This window comes from Macrotis lagotis, chromosome 4 (genome assembly GCF_037893015.1).
Source record: "Macrotis lagotis isolate mMagLag1 chromosome 4, bilby.v1.9.chrom.fasta, whole genome shotgun sequence".
Taxonomy (NCBI): Eukaryota; Metazoa; Chordata; class Mammalia; order Peramelemorphia; family Peramelidae; genus Macrotis; species Macrotis lagotis.
In genome coordinates, this window is record NC_133661.1 from 278,113,416 (window position 1) to 278,132,243 (window position 18,828).

The following is an 18,828-nucleotide window of genomic DNA, read 5'->3' on the forward strand; positions in this document are numbered from 1 at the left end:
GAAGGGACATCTTAGAGTTAGGTAGGTGGTGTAGTGGTTAAAGCACACACCCTAGAATTAGGAAGATCTGAGTTCAAATTCAGATTTAGATACTTGTTGGCTATGTAATTGGACAAATCACACATATTTGCCAGGGAAATCCCTCAGACTTGTCCACAAGGTCACTGAAACAGTGAGGACAAGATGAGGAAATTTACTTCACAAATGCAAATTAGCAACTGTTTTGCTCCTTTATAGACTTAGAAAGTCATTTGAGGACACCTGAGGGGTTAAGTGACTATTCAGGGTCACATAACAAGTATGATGTCAGAGACAAGACTTGAGGTCCTCTCTTTATCACTATAGGGTAGCTGGTTGCACAGTGGATAGAGGCCTGGACTTGGAATCAGGAAGACCTGAATTCAAATACAGCCTTGGGTACTTACTATCTTTGTGACTCTAATTCAATTAACCTCTGTTTGCCTCAATTTTCTCATCTGTAAAGTGTGAACTGGAGAAGAAAATGACAACTCATTCTAATACCTTTGCCAAGAAAACCCAAAATGGGTCATGAAAAGTTGAACATGACTGAAAACAAGTAAAGAACAATTTTTAATGAATATAAATATATAGTTACATATAGCTGCCAATTTATCCTCTGGAAAGAATATGAGATTAAATATAAACAGACCTAAATCTGAGTTCCATCTCCAACATATATGAATTGTCTAACCTCAAGCAAATTACTTAATCTCTCTCCTTGACCTTGATTCTCTTATCTTTAAAATGAGTATAATGGTACTGGCCTTATCTACATTATGATGTGATGGTCAGATGAAATAATATATTTAATTTAAACTTCTTGTGATAAAAAAAATACTGCTTATTATAATAAATCTATTATCATTATGGAAAACCCATACCAGAACAATGAAATTAGGGTTCACATGTCTGACTTAATGAGTAACCTGGGAATAGAACCAGATCATTAAAGCCAATGGAGAATCTTTGGCAATTGTTTATTCTGTTTGAGTGGAGTCAGAAATAACACTAGCTATGTTGGAAAGACTTGTTCTTTCTTTCTTTTTTCCATGTTTTTCCTATCTCATCCTGAAATTCTAGAACCACAGTAGGCATATGGGAATTTTGGAAGGAGTATTGAGACAGAACATTCTAGCCACTGGGTTGACTGTCTAATCCTGAGTAGCTCAAGTTTGATAGCCTCTGGTAAGAATGAACTCCTTTAGGGGCTAAAAGTATAGGGGCATGTAGAGATAACTGTTTGGTTTGAATTCAGAGAGCCCTTCAGATAGGAAACTTAGATTATTGACTGATCTGATTTCACTCTGTGGATGAATGAGATACATAAAATAACACTAGAATTAGGAGAGTGAAAAGGAAAAAATACCAGTAGTTAAAATGCAGTTCATCCAGCTAGTGACATTTTTCTGTAGCCTGACCTTGTCCTTCCAAAGATGAAGTCTTCCTGTTAGTTCTCAGCATCCCTTTCAAGTTCTCAAGTTAATGAATGACTCATTACCTGCCCCATTACCAAAGGGTAATGATGTAGTAATGATTTGGGGATGGACTATTATTTCTGTCATGCTTTTTGTTGGGATTTACACCAGGTCAGACTATTAATCAGAGTGAGAGGAGAGACAGTGCACAGTAGAAACCAAAATGCACAGAAAGAATCTCTCTTATTTGTTTCCATTGCCAGATCCAAGACATAGTTGTTCAAACTCAAGAGGGTCAAGAGACTCGCTCTGCTAAGGATGCACTATTGCTTTGGTGTCAAATGAAGACGTCAGGGTATGTTCTGTAAATGCTAATCCAAATGACTTATTTCATACCCACCATCACCATTGCTGCCTTGCCCTCCCCAAAGCACTGCTCCCAAAGATCAAGTGGGCACACAAACCTTTTATCACCCCAAACAACCTCAGCCTAAAAGTAATTGGTGTAAAATCTATCCTTACTTATGGTATTGAATTATTAATTATGAGATTCTTCATTAAAATTATTGGGTCTTTCTTTTAATGAGGAAGCACATGAGTTAGTTGATCCCTGGCCATTGGAGGAGAGAACATCCTTGGGAGACTTAACTGATTATTGTCTGATATTGAGGATGATTGGGAATGGGGATAAAAACATTCTTTAAAATGTCATGGTTCTCACATTTCATATTTATACACATTTGAGAATCCAATGAAGCCCCTTTCTCACTTTTAATAATGTTTCTCTTGGATACAGTTATCCTCACGTCAATGTCACCAACTTTACCTCCAGCTGGAAGGATGGGCTGGCCTTTAATGCCTTGATTCACAAGCATCGGTAAGAGGTTTCTGGGATCCTGTTGAGATAGTTAATTAATTGGAACTTTGCACTTCACATGCAAGATATTGTTTGAAATTTGTATGAATTTTATGCATTAGGAATTAGTCATTTTAATATGGTATTCCCCTTTCTTAAATGCTTATCACATCATCTGCTCTCTTTTTTCCCATTCCTAATCTCATTTTTGCTCTCTCTCTTGTTCTGTTCTTCCCCCCGCAAGTATTCCTTCTTCATCTTTCTTTTTTTTTCATTTTAAAGATTTTATTTATTATGAGTTTTACAATTTTTCCCCTAATCTTACTTCCAATAAAGTATAAGAGCAAGATTACATAATAAGATATCAGGTTTTTTCTTAATTCCAGGTAGTAGTCTTTGGTCTTTGTTTGAACTTCTTCTTCATCATTCTTGTGACCTCCACTTTTTCTCCCATGCTGTTTCCCTTTATCAGCTCAAGATCTGTCCCTTTCTGTGGGCAGGCTTAATCCCATGTTATAACTTTCCTACTAGATTTCCTACTAGCATTCTGTGTTTTAATATTCTGGCTTCATTCCCAGGCCAGATCTTATTGACTTTGAGAAGCTGAAGGATTCCAATGCTCGGCATAACCTGGAACATGCATTTGATGTGGCAGAAAGACAATTGGGTATCATCCCACTCCTTGACCCAGAAGGTAAACCAAATATATTCTCTTAGCCTCAATCCAATTCCTTCGATATTTCCCAAAGTTATAACTAGGAATATTTTTTCACCAGGGTAAAAAATAACTGGAATGGGGTATAAAGGACAGTCTTGCTAAAGATACCTTTATGTGAAGGAGGCAGTTCAACTTTTGCCATTTTGGAAGTTGAAGGATAAGGTGGATTTCTTGAGAGAGACCAAGACCATGAAAGCAATAAGGTTGCCCAGAATCTATTATGTTATGTAACTGAGTACTATGAGATAAGATATGTGGATGGTAATCACCATAGGGAGAAAACATGTACTACCAGGTACTAGAGCTTTAGAATAAAGCCCTATTCTCCATGTAAATGACAGCTTTAGACAGGGACTCAATCAGAGCTTGCTTCTATTGCCCTTCCTAGAAATGACTACACAATTATAATGAGCTATTCCTCAATTCTGAGTGCAAAGTGATCCCTGAGAGTCCACATGACTTTATAAGCTCTCATGTGCACAACTCAGTGTCTAATAGTGTAACTTGTGAAGTTCTTCTCATACCTAATCCATTATGAAGTGTATTAACCCTTCTCTTCTATTACAAATTACTTTCCCTTTGGATTTTTTATTTCTTGTCTCTTAAACCACAGAACCATTTCTCCCCTATTTCTGTTCTGATGCTTCCTTGCTACCTGTTGTCAGTTCTGTGATCCACAATTATAGTAAGCTCTGTGCTATAGCAATAAGGTGATTTTAGGATAAATACCTTATAATAAACCTGTTTTTCCTAAGCTTCTAGTCCCCCCCCCAATTGAATGATTAAGCTATAAGAAGGCTGGTCATTTTTTTCCTTGCAGATGTCTTTACAGAAAATCCTGATGAAAAATCCATCATTACCTACGTGGTGGCATTTTACCATTATTTCTCCAAGATGAAGGTGCTGGCTGTGGAGGGCAAGCGTGTTGGCAAGGTATGGATCTGACAGAAAACTCTGGCAAATCACCTTCTCCCACTTCTTGGTGGACTCATGCTGGAGTCAATTCAAAGTCTAGGAATTTCTGAGACTTCTAACTTTTTTCCTCCTTTTATCAGTGATGTTAGCACAGCATTTAACATTATGAATTCCCTATGTGGGACATGCTTTGCTTGGGTTCTAGTTTTGATGAACCTGCAAAGGGTCTTGATGGAAAGTAGCTTATCTTCAGGGCTGGTGCAGACCTTTGCCAAACCCATCCGAGACTCCCAAAGCTTGAATTCTCTTAATTTCATATCTTTTCCTAAAAGACAGTATTGTCTGTAGTTTTGGGTCCCATTATACCAAGAAGAATCAAATACTAAGGGAACGATATTGTCTGCCACCCGCCTCTAGTGTTCTCTAGCTTTTAGGCCCCTATAGTGTGTAGACATTGTGTAGACAGTTTGTGCAGTGATTGCTATTCTGTATTGGTGAGCTACACATGTTTTCCCCAAGGGATACTTCCTTCTGGATACTGATGGACTTGAGTTTTTCACATTGTGTCAGTAAAAATGAAGTAAGACCTGTCTGGCTTCCTTGCTCCATGAAGGAGTAATGAGCTAAATGTGTGCAACTCAGTAGAGAAATGGGTTCACCCTAGTTGCTTGGTGCATAATTTGCCTAAAAAGAGGTAAACCATTACAAAGGTTGCCCCAATTGTGATTGTCGTGAATGGTGTCATCATTCATTAATATCATCATTAGTATAATAACTAATATTGTATCTTATAATAATAATAATGCCAGTATTGTTTATAATTATCAGGTGATTGACCATGCCATGGAGACTGAGAAGATGATTGAAAAATACAGTGGGCTGGCCTCTGATCTGCTTACCTGGATTGAGCAGACTATTACTGTTCTCAACAGTCGCAAATTTGCTAACTCTCTGAGTGGATTGCAACAGCAGTTACAATCTTTCAGCACCTATCGTACTGTGGAGAAGCCACCGAAGTAAGGGTCATATCTGCACAGACAAATATTTATTGAGTTAACTAAGAATACATTTATTTATTCTTTCAACAAACATTTATTAAACACTCAGTATATCCCAGGAACTGAGGATATAAGGACAAAAAAAAAAGAAATTTTCTTTAAGCAGCTTACAGTCTATTGGGGTAAAAGTAACATGCACATAGAAAATTAAATATAAAATATATGCCATATAATTTTGGGGAGAATGGGAATATCAGTTTATCAGAATATACTTTCTGTAGAAGATGACATTGACTCTAAGAGGTGGAGGTGAGAAGTATGTATGTTGTAGGCATGTGCAGAGACATGGAAACAGTCCAGTGTTGTGAATACTTAAGCAGCCAACAAGCCATTTTGGCTAAAATACAAATACAGTGTATGAAGGAAAGGTTAGAATGGAGGCAGGTTGTGAAGGACTTTAAAAGCCAAATAGAGGAATTTTTATTTATCCTAGATGATAATTAGATTATTTAGAGCAACAAGATGATATAGTCAGACCTCTTCTTTGGAATCTTGATTTGGTGAAAGATGGATTGGAGAGGAGAAGCTACAGATCAATTATGAGGCTATTTCAGTAGTCCAGGGGAGAGGTCATAGGGGTCTGAACAAGGCTTGTGATTATATGAGTGGAGAGAAAATGACATGTCAAGTATTGTATGAGTAAATCTTTAATACTGAACAGCAGATGTGAATAGATCCAACTTTTCTGGAGAGCAATTTTAAATTATGCCCAAAGGGCAATGTGCATACCCTTTGATCCAGCAATACCACTACTGGGTCTATACCCTGAAGAGATTATGAAAAAGGGTGAAAACATCACTTGTACAAAAATATTCATAGCAGTTCTGTTTATGGTAGCAAAGAATTGGAAATCAAGTGAATGTCCATCAATTGGGGAATGGCTGAACAAATTGTGATAGATGTATGTGATGGGACACTATTGTTCTATTAGAAACCAGGAGGGATGGGATTTTAGAGAAGCCTGGAAAAGCTTGCTTGAACTGATGTGGCATGAGATGAGTAAAACCAGAAAAATATTATACACCGTAACAACAATATGGGGTGATGATAAAACTTGATAGACATGTTCACTCCATCAGTACAATGATCAGGGACAATTTTAGGAAATCCATAGATTGCCATCTATATTCAGAGAAGTAACTATGGAGTTTAAATGAAGACCAAAGATTATTATCTTCAATTTTTAAAAAGTTGTCCTATGTATTACATAATTTTGCTTCTCTTTTTTTCTTTCTTCTTTAAGGATATATTTTTTTCTCTTAACACATTCAATTTTGATCTATGCGTATCATAGAAACAAATGTAAAGACTATATTAGATTGCCTTCTGTTGGGGGAGGGGGAGGGAAGGGAAAAATTTTAAAATTCAAAACTTTGCAAAAAAAGATGTGTAGAAACTACTATTGTATAAAACTAGAAAACAAATAAAATATTTATATAATTAAAAAAAATTGGACAGAAGATTGGATATGGGGGGTGAAGGAGCAAGAAGAATCCAAAATCATTGAAGCTGTATACCTGTGTAGCTGGAAGGATAGAAATAGGGAAGTTTGGAAGAGGGGAGAGTTCAGGGCACTTCTTCCCTTAACTCTTAAGTTGATGGCATTCATAAATAGTAGCAGAATGAGAGATGTTTGTTTATAGAAATGACACCATTATTCTATTACTTTGTATAAAGCACCATCATGCAAATTCCCACATTGGTCATATCCCAAAATGAGTTTCTCATTCTGCATATTAGTTCATTATCTCTCTGACATGAAGTGGGCAGTGTTCTTCATCAAGAATTATGGTTGATTATTTTACTGCTCAGAATTGTTCAGTTTTTACACTATTAATTTTATAGGATGAGTTGTTTATAGGGTGTTTTTTTAAAGAGGCAAGATATATTTACCTTATTGTCCCTATAACTATATAGATATAAAAATTTAGCAGTCATTTGTGAGGTTAATGATGTTAGATGTAATGTATGGTCTTGAAAGAGAAGGCAACTTACTGACAAGATTAGGGACAGGGATTAATTTCTGCTTTCTTTGGTTAGGAAATTCCTGGATGAGAAAAGTTTCTTTAACTATGTAGGTCAGGATCTTTTCTTCAATTTGAGAGATAGGTGAGAAAAAAAGTTAAGTGGCTGCTCAGGATCACAATTGTCAGTATGTGGCAGAAGCAGGACTTGAACGCAGATCTTGCTGCCTCTTGACATAGATTGAGATTTCATTGGCAATTTCAGTTTCCTTGGATATTTCTCCATTGTGCAAGAGATTAAAATTTGATAAGTCAATTCATATTCCCTTCTCCTATCTGGACCTAGCCCCATATAGCCCATCTGTGTAGGGAGTTAGGCATTGTTTATTAATTAATCCCATTTTATAAATAAAACAAGTGATTTTTCCAGACTTGATTCTCAGCCTGCTGCTCTTCAGAGATTAGGACTTCTGCATTGCTTTGCTCTAATGAAATGCTTATTTTTCTGATCCCACTATCCTCTATAATCTCAGTCTAGTACCATTAATCATTATGGTAATCCTTCCTCTTCCTCCTTTAGCTTACCTCCTTTAGCTGCTTCCTACTGCTGAAATTTTCAGCCTAAATTTAAACAGTATTTCTTTTTTGACCTCACCTTGGGTAATGACTTGTAGCTAGAAAGTAACTAGACAGTGGATAGATGGAGTCAGGAAGACCCGAGTACAAATTTGGGCTCAGACATTTCCTAGATGTGTGACCATGGGAAAGTTACTTAACCTTTGTTTGCTTCAGTTGTTCTTATTTGTAAAATGGGAGATAATAATAGCAACTTTCTTACAGGATTTTTATGAGAACTGAATGAGATAGTAATTATGAAACAACACCATGTAGGCTCTATATAAATGTTTTATTAGTAAGACTTTTATGATATCTACCTATTAAGAGTTGCTTGTAAAGATGAAATGAGATAGTATTTCTAAAGCACTAAGCACACAGTAAGTGCTTCTTCCCCCAGTTCATGCTCATGCATATGTACACACGGATTTAGACATAGAGTATGAACCTGCTTATTTACCAATATATTGCTCAGCTCTCTAGAAGCAGATTTCATCACAAATCCATTACACCTGCTCCTCCCCCTGCCTTTTATCTTTCTAAGTTCTCTATTCATGGCTCTTCAATAAGAAAGGTGAGACATGGAGTCTAGAATGTACCTATAAACAAGTATCTGATTTCTTTTCTGACACTGACCTACTTTTAAGGTCCTAAATTCAATACAGACATCATCCCTGGTGAGAGTGATAGGTATTGTGCATGGGGGTGTTATCTCTTGGCTATATGACTCAGAGTCAAAACTCTTGCAAAAACCTTTGAGCACTAATTCTTGAGGTTTCTTGTGTTGGTGACCCCACTAAAGGACTGATCCCTAGAACAGGAGTTCTTGAAGAACTACAGAATATTGTATTAGGCCCTTCTGTTAATTTTTTTTTCATGGGTGGATCACATTCTTTATGGTAAGTCCATCGCAAAAGTTACTTCCATATTTTTCCACCATTGCCATTGCTGATCGCAACTCCCTCCTTTCTTATTTCTCCACTACCATGTACTATATTTTCTCTCTCCTTTTACTCTGACTTTGTTGTAGGGTCGCTGAGTGGCACAGCAGACAGATCCCTGGTCCTGGAGCCAAGAGACCCTGAGCCCCCATACCACCCCTTAGGCCCAGAATCTACCTGGCCCCATGGTCCTGGACAGGCCTTCCAATCCCAGCCCCTTGCAAGAAGTAAAAAAGAAAACTCTCCCCCCATGGTCCATCCTCTCCTCCTTTATTCACATCCCCACCCCTTCCCCCTGCTCCCCCCTCCTTCTTACTTTAGATGTCTATACCCCATTGAGTATATATGCTGTTTCCTCTCCTAGACACCTCTGATGAGAGCAAAGGTTCCCTCATTCCCCCTTGCCTCTCCCCTTCCATATCATTGCAATAGCTCATTGTAATAAAGAAAAATCTTATTATATGAAATATCTTGGCCTATTCCCCCTCTCCTTTTTCTTTCTCCCATTACATTTCCCTTTTTTTCCTGACTCCATTTTTACACCATATTTTATCTTTGAATTCAGCTTTCTCCTTTGCTTCAACTATAAAAGCTCCCTCTACCTGCTCTATTAGCTGAGAAGGTTCATATGAGTATTATCAGTGTCATTTTTCTATGCAGGAATACATGCAGTTCATCATCATCAAATCCCTCATATTTTCCCCCTCTCCTCCAATCTCCATGCTTCACCTGAGTCCTGTATCTGAAGATCAAACCTTCTGTTCAGCTCTGGCCATTCCAAAAGGAACATTTGAAATTCCCCTGGTTCATTGAAAGTCCATCTTTTTCCTTGTAAGAGGACATTCAGCCTTGCTGGGTAGTTTATTCTTGGCTGCATTCTAAGCTCTTTTGCCTTCCAGTATATTATATTCCAAGACCTATGAGCTTCCAATGTAGTTGCTGCTAAGTCCTGTGTGATCCTGACTGCAGCTCCACGATATTTGAACTGTGTCCTCCTGGCTGCTTGTAATATTTTCTCTTTGACTTGGGAGTTCTGGAACTTGGCTATAATATTCCTAGGGGTTGTTTTTTTGGGATCTCTTTCTCTGGGGGATCGGTGGATTCTCTCCATTTCTATTTTGCCCTCTGCTTCTAGAATATCAGGGCAATTTTCCTGTAGTAATTCTTTGAAAATGATGTCAAGGTTCTTTTCCTGATCATGACTTTCAGGTATTCCAATAATTTTTAAATTATCTTTCCTAAGTCTGTTTTCCATATCAGTTTTTTTTTTAATGAGATATTTCACATTTTCTTCTAATTTTTCATTTTTTTTTGGTTTTGAAGTATTGATTCCTGATTTCTGGTAAATTCATCGATCTCCCTGAATTCTATTCTTTGTCTGAAGGATTTGTTCTCCTCAGAGAGTTTTCTTATCTCTTTTTCCATGTGGCCAATTTTGCTTTTTAAAGCATTCTTCTCCTCAATAACTTTTTGAACTGTTTTATCCATTTGACCTAAGCTGTTTTTTAGCATGCTATTTTCTTCAGCCTTTTTTTTTGGATTTCCTTGACTAAGCTGCTGACTGCATTTTCATGTTTTTCCTCCATCTCTCTCATTTCTTTTCCCAGTTTTTCTTCTAACTCCCTCATTTGATTTTCAAAGTCTTTTTTGAGCTCTGTCATAGCCTGATCCCAGTTTCTGTTTTTCTGGGAGTCTTTAGATGCAGGAGCTTGTGCTTCCTCATCTTCAGACTGAGTATATCCATCCTTCTTGGGATCATAGATAATATATTTCTCAATAGTATTCCTCTTTTTTCTCTGCTTGCTCATTTTCCCAGCCTAAGCCTGTTTTGGGGGTGCTTCCTGAGCTTTTGGGGCACTCCCACAAGGGTCTCAGTGTGTGACTGTCCTCCCTCCTGGTCTGTGAGTAACCATATGCGCTTCCATCTGCCACAGGGCTGAGGTGGAGGGGGCAGCTGCTGTTCTGTGTGGGGGCCTAGACTGCTATCAGTATCTGAATGTGTTCAGAGCCCCAGAGTCCTGTTCTAGAGGCAGAGGACAGAGCTCTGCAGTCTCTCTTCACTCCCCTCCCTCTGCTCAATGGGCTCATGCCCTGGAGGCTCCTGCTTACTGGCTCCGCCTGCTTCTGTTCCTGGATCTGGGCTGCCGAAAGCTGCTAGCTGTGTGCCCTGGGGGCTGGGCTCCACGTGTTCGCTCTGGCAGAGGTCCCCTGCTGTTCCCCCACTTTGTGCCCAGTGCTCCCCGGGGTGTAGCTCAGGAGACTCCCCCACTGCTGTGAGCTGGGGCTGCCAGCATCCTGGGGCTGCCTCCGGGAGGGTGAAGTTCTTTCCCTCTGGCGGCAGCCCCTCTGGTGGGCCCCACCCCTCTGGCGGGCCACCCCTCCGACCCCAGGGGAGCAGAGCCTTTCTGCTCTTTTTCAGGTTACCTTGAGTAGGAGAACTTCCTCTCTGGGTCCCTTTGTGGGTTCTGTCTCTCGGAAGTTTAGTTAGAGTCCTTAGCTTATGAGTTTTATCAGAGAGCGCCTCCCTTCTGTTAATTTTGATAAATATTTTTCAGTTACTAAGATTTTTTTCTCCTTTCTGTCTCTCCCTGCTCAATGAAAGAAAAGTGAAAGAAGGGTATAAGCATTTATTTAGAACCTACTATGTTCCAGAAACTATTTCATTTGAAATACAGAATGTTGTATCATATTAGCAGAGTCAAGCATGCAAATTCCTACATTGCCCATATCCTAAAATGAGTTTCTCATTCTGCATATTAGTCTATGATCTCTTTTATTATATTAGTAGAGTCAAGTATGCAAATTCCCACATTGGCCATATCCCAAAATGAGTTTCTCATTCTGCATATTAGTTCATTATCTCTCTGACATGAAATAGGCAGTGTTCTTCATCAAGAATTATGGTTGATTATTTTACTGCTCAGAATTGTTCATTTTCATAATATTGATTTTATCGGTTGAGTTGTTTTCCTCTTCTATTATTTTAGAGTAAATTGAAGATGTCATTGAAATTTATAAGATTTCATAGAGGTTTGCAGAACTGGTAGTAAAATTGTGGCCACATGGTTAGAGTCATAACCGGGGGGTTCAGGTCTATATAGCCTTTCTGGTTCTCCTTTCTGACATCATTAAAGAACCAACTTGGCTTTTGCTTTTTTATCAAGAATTTAACTTTCTTTATTTAATTTTTAATATTTTTCAATTATATATAAAGATAATTTTCAACATTCATTTTTTGTTAAGTCTTCTCCCTCCCACCCTTCTCTTACTACACACCAGAATAGTAAGTAATCTGATAAAAATTGTACATGTGCAGTTCTTTAAGAATAATTTTAAAAAAAGATTTTGGGACTTGCTGTGAACTTAAGTTTGTTATAATCCTACAGATTTTTTGAAAACAGATTTTAGTGTAGCATGTCTTTATGAGAATAATGCCTTGTTAGTGTTTTTATGGACTTAGTAAATGAAAAATTGACTCGAAGAGCTTACCAGATAACTTCTGTTGTGTGCAGAATGGCTGAGGTATTGCTTGATATTGATTAATACAAAATCATATGGTCAGGGTTACAATTCCCTTATGGAAGCAAATGAGACACAAGTACTCAGATGAAAGTGGGTATTTTCTCTAAGCTGTATTATAATGATACAAGTTTATTTTGTCCTGGCTGGTAGATGACCACAGGTATTTTGACAGTCAAATAGGACTATAAATCATTGTTTCCAACTCCCTTTCCTGCATCCCTAACTTCAAAGGGAAATGTAGCATGATTTCTAAATTCTAAGTCACTGAAATAACTTTAGTTTGAGTAGGAGATTTTACTTTGGATATCTGGATACTAATTTTTCTCCCTCTGTTTTTGTTTAGATTTCAAGAGAAGGGGAATCTGGAAGTCCTACTTTTCACCATCCAGTCCAGGATGAGGGCCAACAATCAGAAAGTGTACACACCACATGAAGGGAAACTTGTCTCTGACATTAACCGGGTACAGCTACATTTTCCATTACTCTATGCCAGGGAGGTTGATTGTTTTCCAGATATTGGTGCAGGGAATTGGTCAGTACTGAACTGGGTAAATTAAGCCATCTTCAGCATTATTGATTCCACCTGCAAGTCAAAATTTATCCACTATGCATCAACTCCATCCAGTATATATACTGATGCACAGAATATATTTCTAAGCCTCTGTTTCATTGGATGCCATCAAGACAAGAAGTCAAGAACATTTGCAGATAACATTTTTCACTATTTCTCTTTCTGTATTACAGAAATCAGTCAACAAACATTTATTAAATATGAAGTATGAGGCACTATGCTAAATGCTGAGGATATAAAGAAAAGCTCACATTCTAATGGGAGAGAAAATGCAAAAAAATTTTGCAGTAGTTTAAAACCTAGGAAATTCTAATAGGTTATAATATAGGTGAAGGCCAGCCTTGATGCTGCTATGAAGGATCAGAGAAAAACTTGATTTCAAAAAACTTGATCATTTGAATATATGGGGTATAGGCTGTTGTTATATTACAAGCCTATCCTCATTTATTCAAAGGAATATTGGCTTCTACCCTCACCCTCAAGTACCCTAATTGTACTAAGTGCCTCCTGAAGAGGTGGTACCATACATTATCATGGAACCCCTACCTTTCCAGTATATTACACTTCTGATGTCCCTGCATGCAGGCCTGGGAAAGTCTAGAAGAAGCTGAATATCGACGAGAGCTGGCCTTGAGGAATGAACTCATTCGGCAAGAAAAATTAGAACAACTGGCCCGGCGCTTTGACCGCAAAGCTGCAATGAGGGAGACGTGGCTCAGTGAGAACCAGCGCCTGGTTGCCCAGGTAATGTTTGAGTTATTATAAATTACTCTCAGGTTCCTTACAGGGAAAAGGTTCATAGGAGTCCACCTCTGGTGAGATGAATTCACAACAGAGCTGTGGTACTGAGGCAACCCAGTAGATTTGATGGATGCATCTTTATGGGCTTAGCATCTCAAAGATGGATAACTGAGGGGAACATTAAAAGTGTGGAATATCCATACTTTCTTTAAAAGACCTTCCAGTGATGTTGTTGCTTTAGCAGTGTATGAGCAAGCTTCTCATTTCTTTACTGTCCTATCTAGTTTGCTTCAGAAGTCTTCCTGTTTTATGTTCCATTGTGACTCTGATGCTTCTTTTGTTACCTTTTACTTTGTATAAAGGATGGGGTATGATATGGGCAAATCTGTCAGGGATTATGCACGACTATTTAAGCAACCAACCAACCAGTGCTTTAAAATTTTTTGATATCCTTGTTTTTACATTACCTTTCCTGAATATATCCTTCTCCCATTCTTCCCCACAAGTTTCTTGTAGGACAGAAAAAGAATAAAAGCAGTGAAATGAAAGAAGATACCATCTGAGACTGATAGTAAATATAGTATTTCATACCTATGATCTCTCACTTCTGCAAAGAAGGGAGGGAGGTGCATTTTCTTTTTTCTCCACTGAATCCAAATTTAATTATTATAAATAAAATGTTTAGTTCCGTATTTTTTGCTTTGTTTTGGTTTTTGCTGTTTCCATTTGTTACTGTGGTTATTGTATATTTCTTTTTTGATTCTACTTATTTCATTTTGTATCAATTCATCTATGACTGCTCATAATTTTCTGAATCCATGTTCATTGTTTAGTATGGCGTTGTAATATTCCATTATAATCCCACGATTTATTCAGCCATTCCTTAATTAATGGGCATCTACTTCATTTTCAATTCTTTGCCACCACAAAAAATATTAATATGAACATTTAGGTATAGATACAATCTTTTGTTCTATCCTCCTGTAACATATTAGCTCTTATCACTTGCCTTTTTAAATTTCTTCCCATCTTTTCTTGCTATGAAAGTACCTACCCTTGAATGCAGATCAGTGCTTGTGGTTTTTCTCTTTTTATATATTTTTCTGGTTTAGTCTAAATTGGGAGTGACCAGAAATTCTTAGCTTCTATCTTTAAGTAACCCTATGGGAGATAGATTATGGATGTTAAGCCTCATTTCCAGAAAGTTTCATCAAAGTTGGTTTATATGGGCTGTTAGTCTTAGCTAAGGTTGGGTATGTGTGTGTATATTAGAGAAAAAGAGCAATGTGATTTTTTTTATTGGTTCTTTATACTTTGCTCCAAGAAAAAAAGACTTTGGAATGCAGGATTCTGACATATTTATTTAATCTGCACTTGACTACAGGGGCTACTAGGTAGTACAGTGAATAAAGCATTGGTTATAGAATCAGGAGAATCCTGCCTCAGACACGTAATGCTTATTAGCTTAGTGACCTTAGAAAAGTCACTTAATCCCGATTACCTTGCATCTTGGGCCATCTCCAGTTGTCCTGATTCATATCTGACCATTGGATCCGGATAGATCTGGAGAAGAAATTGAGGCTGGTGACTTAGCACAGCACCACCTCACTCAAATCCATTTCATGTACTTGTCATGGCATCACCTCCCTGATGTCATCATGGTCTGCTTTGAGAATGAATTACAAACATCATCATCAATTGACCACAAAGCCTTTTTTTCTCAGAATGTCTCTTCCCCTCTAAAATGCATATAGAAATTAAGTTAAATTCAGTCTAGGAAGAAAGTAAGTACTCTGGAAGAAAATGATTTGCATGTGCAAATATCTGTGGAAACCAGACTGTAGGCAGATGGGCTCTTTGCCCTGCCCATATCTAAGAGAAAAAAATATTAAGGGATAACTGCCAATGTGAAGTTACTCAAGCATCATAGACTACATAATGACAGTCCTTAGAAAGTACTTGTGAGTTCCTGAGACTTTCAGAACTTGGCTTTGAGTTAGAAAATAAAAAGAGCAAAACTAGTTCCCACTCAAACTCATCTGGCAATGTGGCGAATGAAAAGAGATTGAATTTGAAATCAGTTGACTTGAATTCAAATCCTTTCTCTGATACTACTTGTGAACTCAGTTTCCTCATCTGCAAAAGTAGGGGATTAGATTATCTGACTCTAAGGTCTCTTCTACCTCTAAATCTATAATCATTTGCAGTCAGAGCTAGAAGTATTGAAAAGAAATCAGAATGCTGGGTTTGGAGTTGAGACCTATGTTCAAACCCCCATCTCCGACAATTAGTAGCTTTATGACACAGGACAGATTTTTTAAACTCTTTCTGAACCCCAGTTTCCTCATCTCTCAAATGGAATAGTTGCAAGCCAACTCCAGGGACCTGTAATAGGGTTCAATAAGATAATATATGAAAGTTGCTTTGTAAACTTTAAAAGTATTCTGCTAATGCTGGCAATTATTATTTGAATGAACCTGAAAGTTTCTTTCCAGTGACCCACTGGCATAAAGGTCAGTTTTTGATGATGACCTTATTGTGTCTATTCATGGTCTGAATCTTCTAATGAATATGCCAAATAGGCTAGGAATCTGATGTTTCCATCTCTTATGTTCTCTCCCTGGTGGACAGGATAACTTTGGTTATGACCTAGCAGCTGTGGAAGCAGCCAAGAAAAAGCATGAAGCTATTGAGACAGATACTGCTGCTTATGAGGAGAGGGTAAAGGCCCTGGAGGATCTGGCCCAGGAGCTGGAGAAGGAGAACTATCATGACTTGAAGCGCATCCTGGCGAGAAAGGACAACATCCTGCGTATGTGGTCCTACTTGTTGGATCTGCTGCAGTCTCGGCGCCAACGGCTGGAGATGACCCTGACACTGCAGAAGCTCTTCCAAGATATGCTTCACAGCATCGACTGGATAGATGAGATCAAGGTCTGGCCTCTCAGTGGCAGATCTCTCTCCCATCTCTATTGTCAACATCTAGCAGCTTTACTCTGTCACTGAGTTCCTGGGGTGGAGGATAAGAACTTTGTTAATAATTTATGCTTCTTTGACTCCTTTCATCCAGGAATCACAAAAGCTTTTGTAAACACACCAGACTGAAGCCTCCCAGTCCTTCCTGCCCAAGGTTAGGAGGCAGAGGATGGTTGTCAGTTTTCCTGGCTCAGGATAGGGAAACAGTTAACTCATGATCTGCATAATTGATGTAAAATGATCTATATAGATATGAATGGTAAAGACAAGGATTCATGATCTCAGCAAGGGTTGGATTAGACAATCTCTGAGGTCTTATAGTTTCTACTTCTTCCAGACAAATTTTTCTCCTCTCCTTCCCCCAACCCAGCTGTTAAGCAGTGTACAAGTTGATTTACATTTACCTACTTGGCCTCACCTCGTAATGAATAGTGAGTAACAGTAATTGAATAGTGAGGTGACTATCTAAAAGGGAGAAAGACCAAGAGTCAGAATGTTCAGCCTGAATAATCACCACCAGGCTATAGCAAGCAAATTTCCGTACAATTTAAAGGGCTGCCTGCAAACCCCCTGTCCTGTCTTCCACTAAACTTTGCCTGCTCCCATGTTCTTTGGTCCCATACAGAAGAAAGAAGGGGACTTACATTCTAGTTAAATCTTTACCATGAGAGTCAATATCGTTTAGTGAGGAGAAAGAGCTGGTCTGGGCATCAGAAAGATGTGAGATCATATCCTGCCTCTGAAACAAGCTGATTGTGTGACCAGGAGTGAGTCAATTACTTAACCTCTCTCAGTGCCCCAGATAACTAAGACCAGAATTTTCAGAGAAGGCACTGACCTGCGTTAGTGAAGTAAATTCTTCATTATTCCAATGAAATCACAGTTTGAAAATAAATTAGTCTTAGCTACCCTGGTCTGAGGGCTACTGATAGATTTTCATCTCCTTTTTTTGTCCTGTAGAGGTCCAGTATCCTCACTTTTACCATCTCTTTTCCTAGGTTCATCTCCTCTCCTCTGAGTTTGGGAAGCATTTGTTGGAAGTAGAGGACCTACTTCAGAAGCACAAACTGATGGAAGCTGACATTGCCATCCAGGGGGATAAAGTGAAGGCCATCACGTCAGCTGCTCTCCAGTTCACAGATGGAAAAGGTTGAGCAAAGAATGCTTTCTCTTGGCTTCGAGATTCCACCTTTTCTCCCCTTCTGTGAAGTTCAGGAAAGCCTATATTCCCCTCAGGGTCCAAAAACTCAGTTTCCTTTTGCCTTTACCAATTAGAGTTCCATGAAAGGGATGAGGGAAAAAATGGTATTAGATTTCAGGCAAACAGGATTTGAAATAGAATTTGCAAGTATCACAAAATCCTCACCCTTACACCCAGTTAAGATTATATATATATCACAAGATGAAAATCACAAATTCCTTGAGGTCAAGTACCAATGAGATCTTGTCATTGTATCTCCCCTTGGGGTTTGGCATGCTTCCCTTTGGCCAAGTAGGGGGTTGAGTAAATTGTAGATCAGAGACTAGAATGAAAGGCTCTGAACATCGACAACAAACAGTCCTACTGTGAACTAAATCTTCAGTAAATCATTTGACAAGCAATTATTAAGCACCTGTTATGTGCTGGTCCTAGAGATTAAAATACAAAAATGTGGTGGTCCTTGACCTCAAAGAGGGAAGCAAAAGATAAAAGAGAATGATGGGAAGGGAAGGGAGTTTAATCTGATAGGGTCACAGGACTAGTGAGTGGAACCATAGAGACATACCATAGAATTGAAGCTAGAAAGGATCTCAGATGCATTCAAATCCATCCCCTTCATTTTATAGATAAGGAAATTAAGGTCCAGAGAAGTTGAGTAATTTGCCCAAGGCCATAGGTGTTAAATGCAAGAGGCAGGATTTGCTATTGTTCTCTCTTCTATTTCTAGTAGCAATGACAATACTAATTTGATTATTGGTCCCAGAGTAAAAAAGACAGAATACATAAGTATCATTAGAGTGGCAAGGTGCCCAAGCTGGATGTAAATGGCTGTATGAGTTGTAAATCATAGTCTGGGGCTGACTAGATATAGTGGATTGAGATGGATTTTTGCACCCTTAAGAACCATAGAGGATAGTTTAGTCCCCAGGGACCATCCTTTTTAGCTTCTCTGTATTCCAAGAGACAAAATTAAAATTTGTTTAAAAAACAACTTCACTTTCCTCTAGGTCTTTAGCATCCTGACCTATAGCCTCATTAGGTAAGTTTATGGGATAAACATAAATAGGTCTGCTAGACAAGAGACCCGAGTTTGAATCCTAGCTCTGACATTTATTATCTATGTAACTCTTTGTGTTTCAGCTTCATAACCTGAATAATCTTCGTATTATCCAACTCACTATTAAATGGAAAATACTTTGTAATTCTGAAGTGCTAAAAAATGTGAGTTATTATGGCCAATGCACATCCTTGGTTTTAATATTACAGTGAAAATGAACCTCTTCTTTTCCTTTGTTTTTCTGGTTTCTTCCTTGC

At 38.3% G+C, this 18,828-nt stretch overlaps 1 protein-coding gene across 4 annotated transcripts in view; it reads left to right on the top strand.

Annotated features, from left to right (window-relative positions):
* Positions 1-18,828, top strand: part of SPTB (spectrin beta, erythrocytic) — a 183,129-nt gene that overhangs the window by 75,439 nt on the left and 88,862 nt on the right. For all 4 annotated transcript variants that reach the window (XM_074236122.1, XM_074236125.1, XM_074236123.1 and 1 more), the window contains exons 5-13: positions 1,700-1,791; positions 2,233-2,313; positions 2,871-2,986; positions 3,831-3,943; positions 4,754-4,941; positions 12,369-12,486; positions 13,182-13,340; positions 15,969-16,271; positions 17,312-17,462. In XM_074236122.1, coding sequence (XP_074092223.1) covers positions 1,700-1,791; positions 2,233-2,313; positions 2,871-2,986; positions 3,831-3,943; positions 4,754-4,941; positions 12,369-12,486; positions 13,182-13,340; positions 15,969-16,271; positions 17,312-17,462 — 1,321 coding nt within the window. The remainder of the gene's footprint in view (positions 1-1,699; positions 1,792-2,232; positions 2,314-2,870; positions 2,987-3,830; positions 3,944-4,753; positions 4,942-12,368; positions 12,487-13,181; positions 13,341-15,968; positions 16,272-17,311; positions 17,463-18,828) is intronic.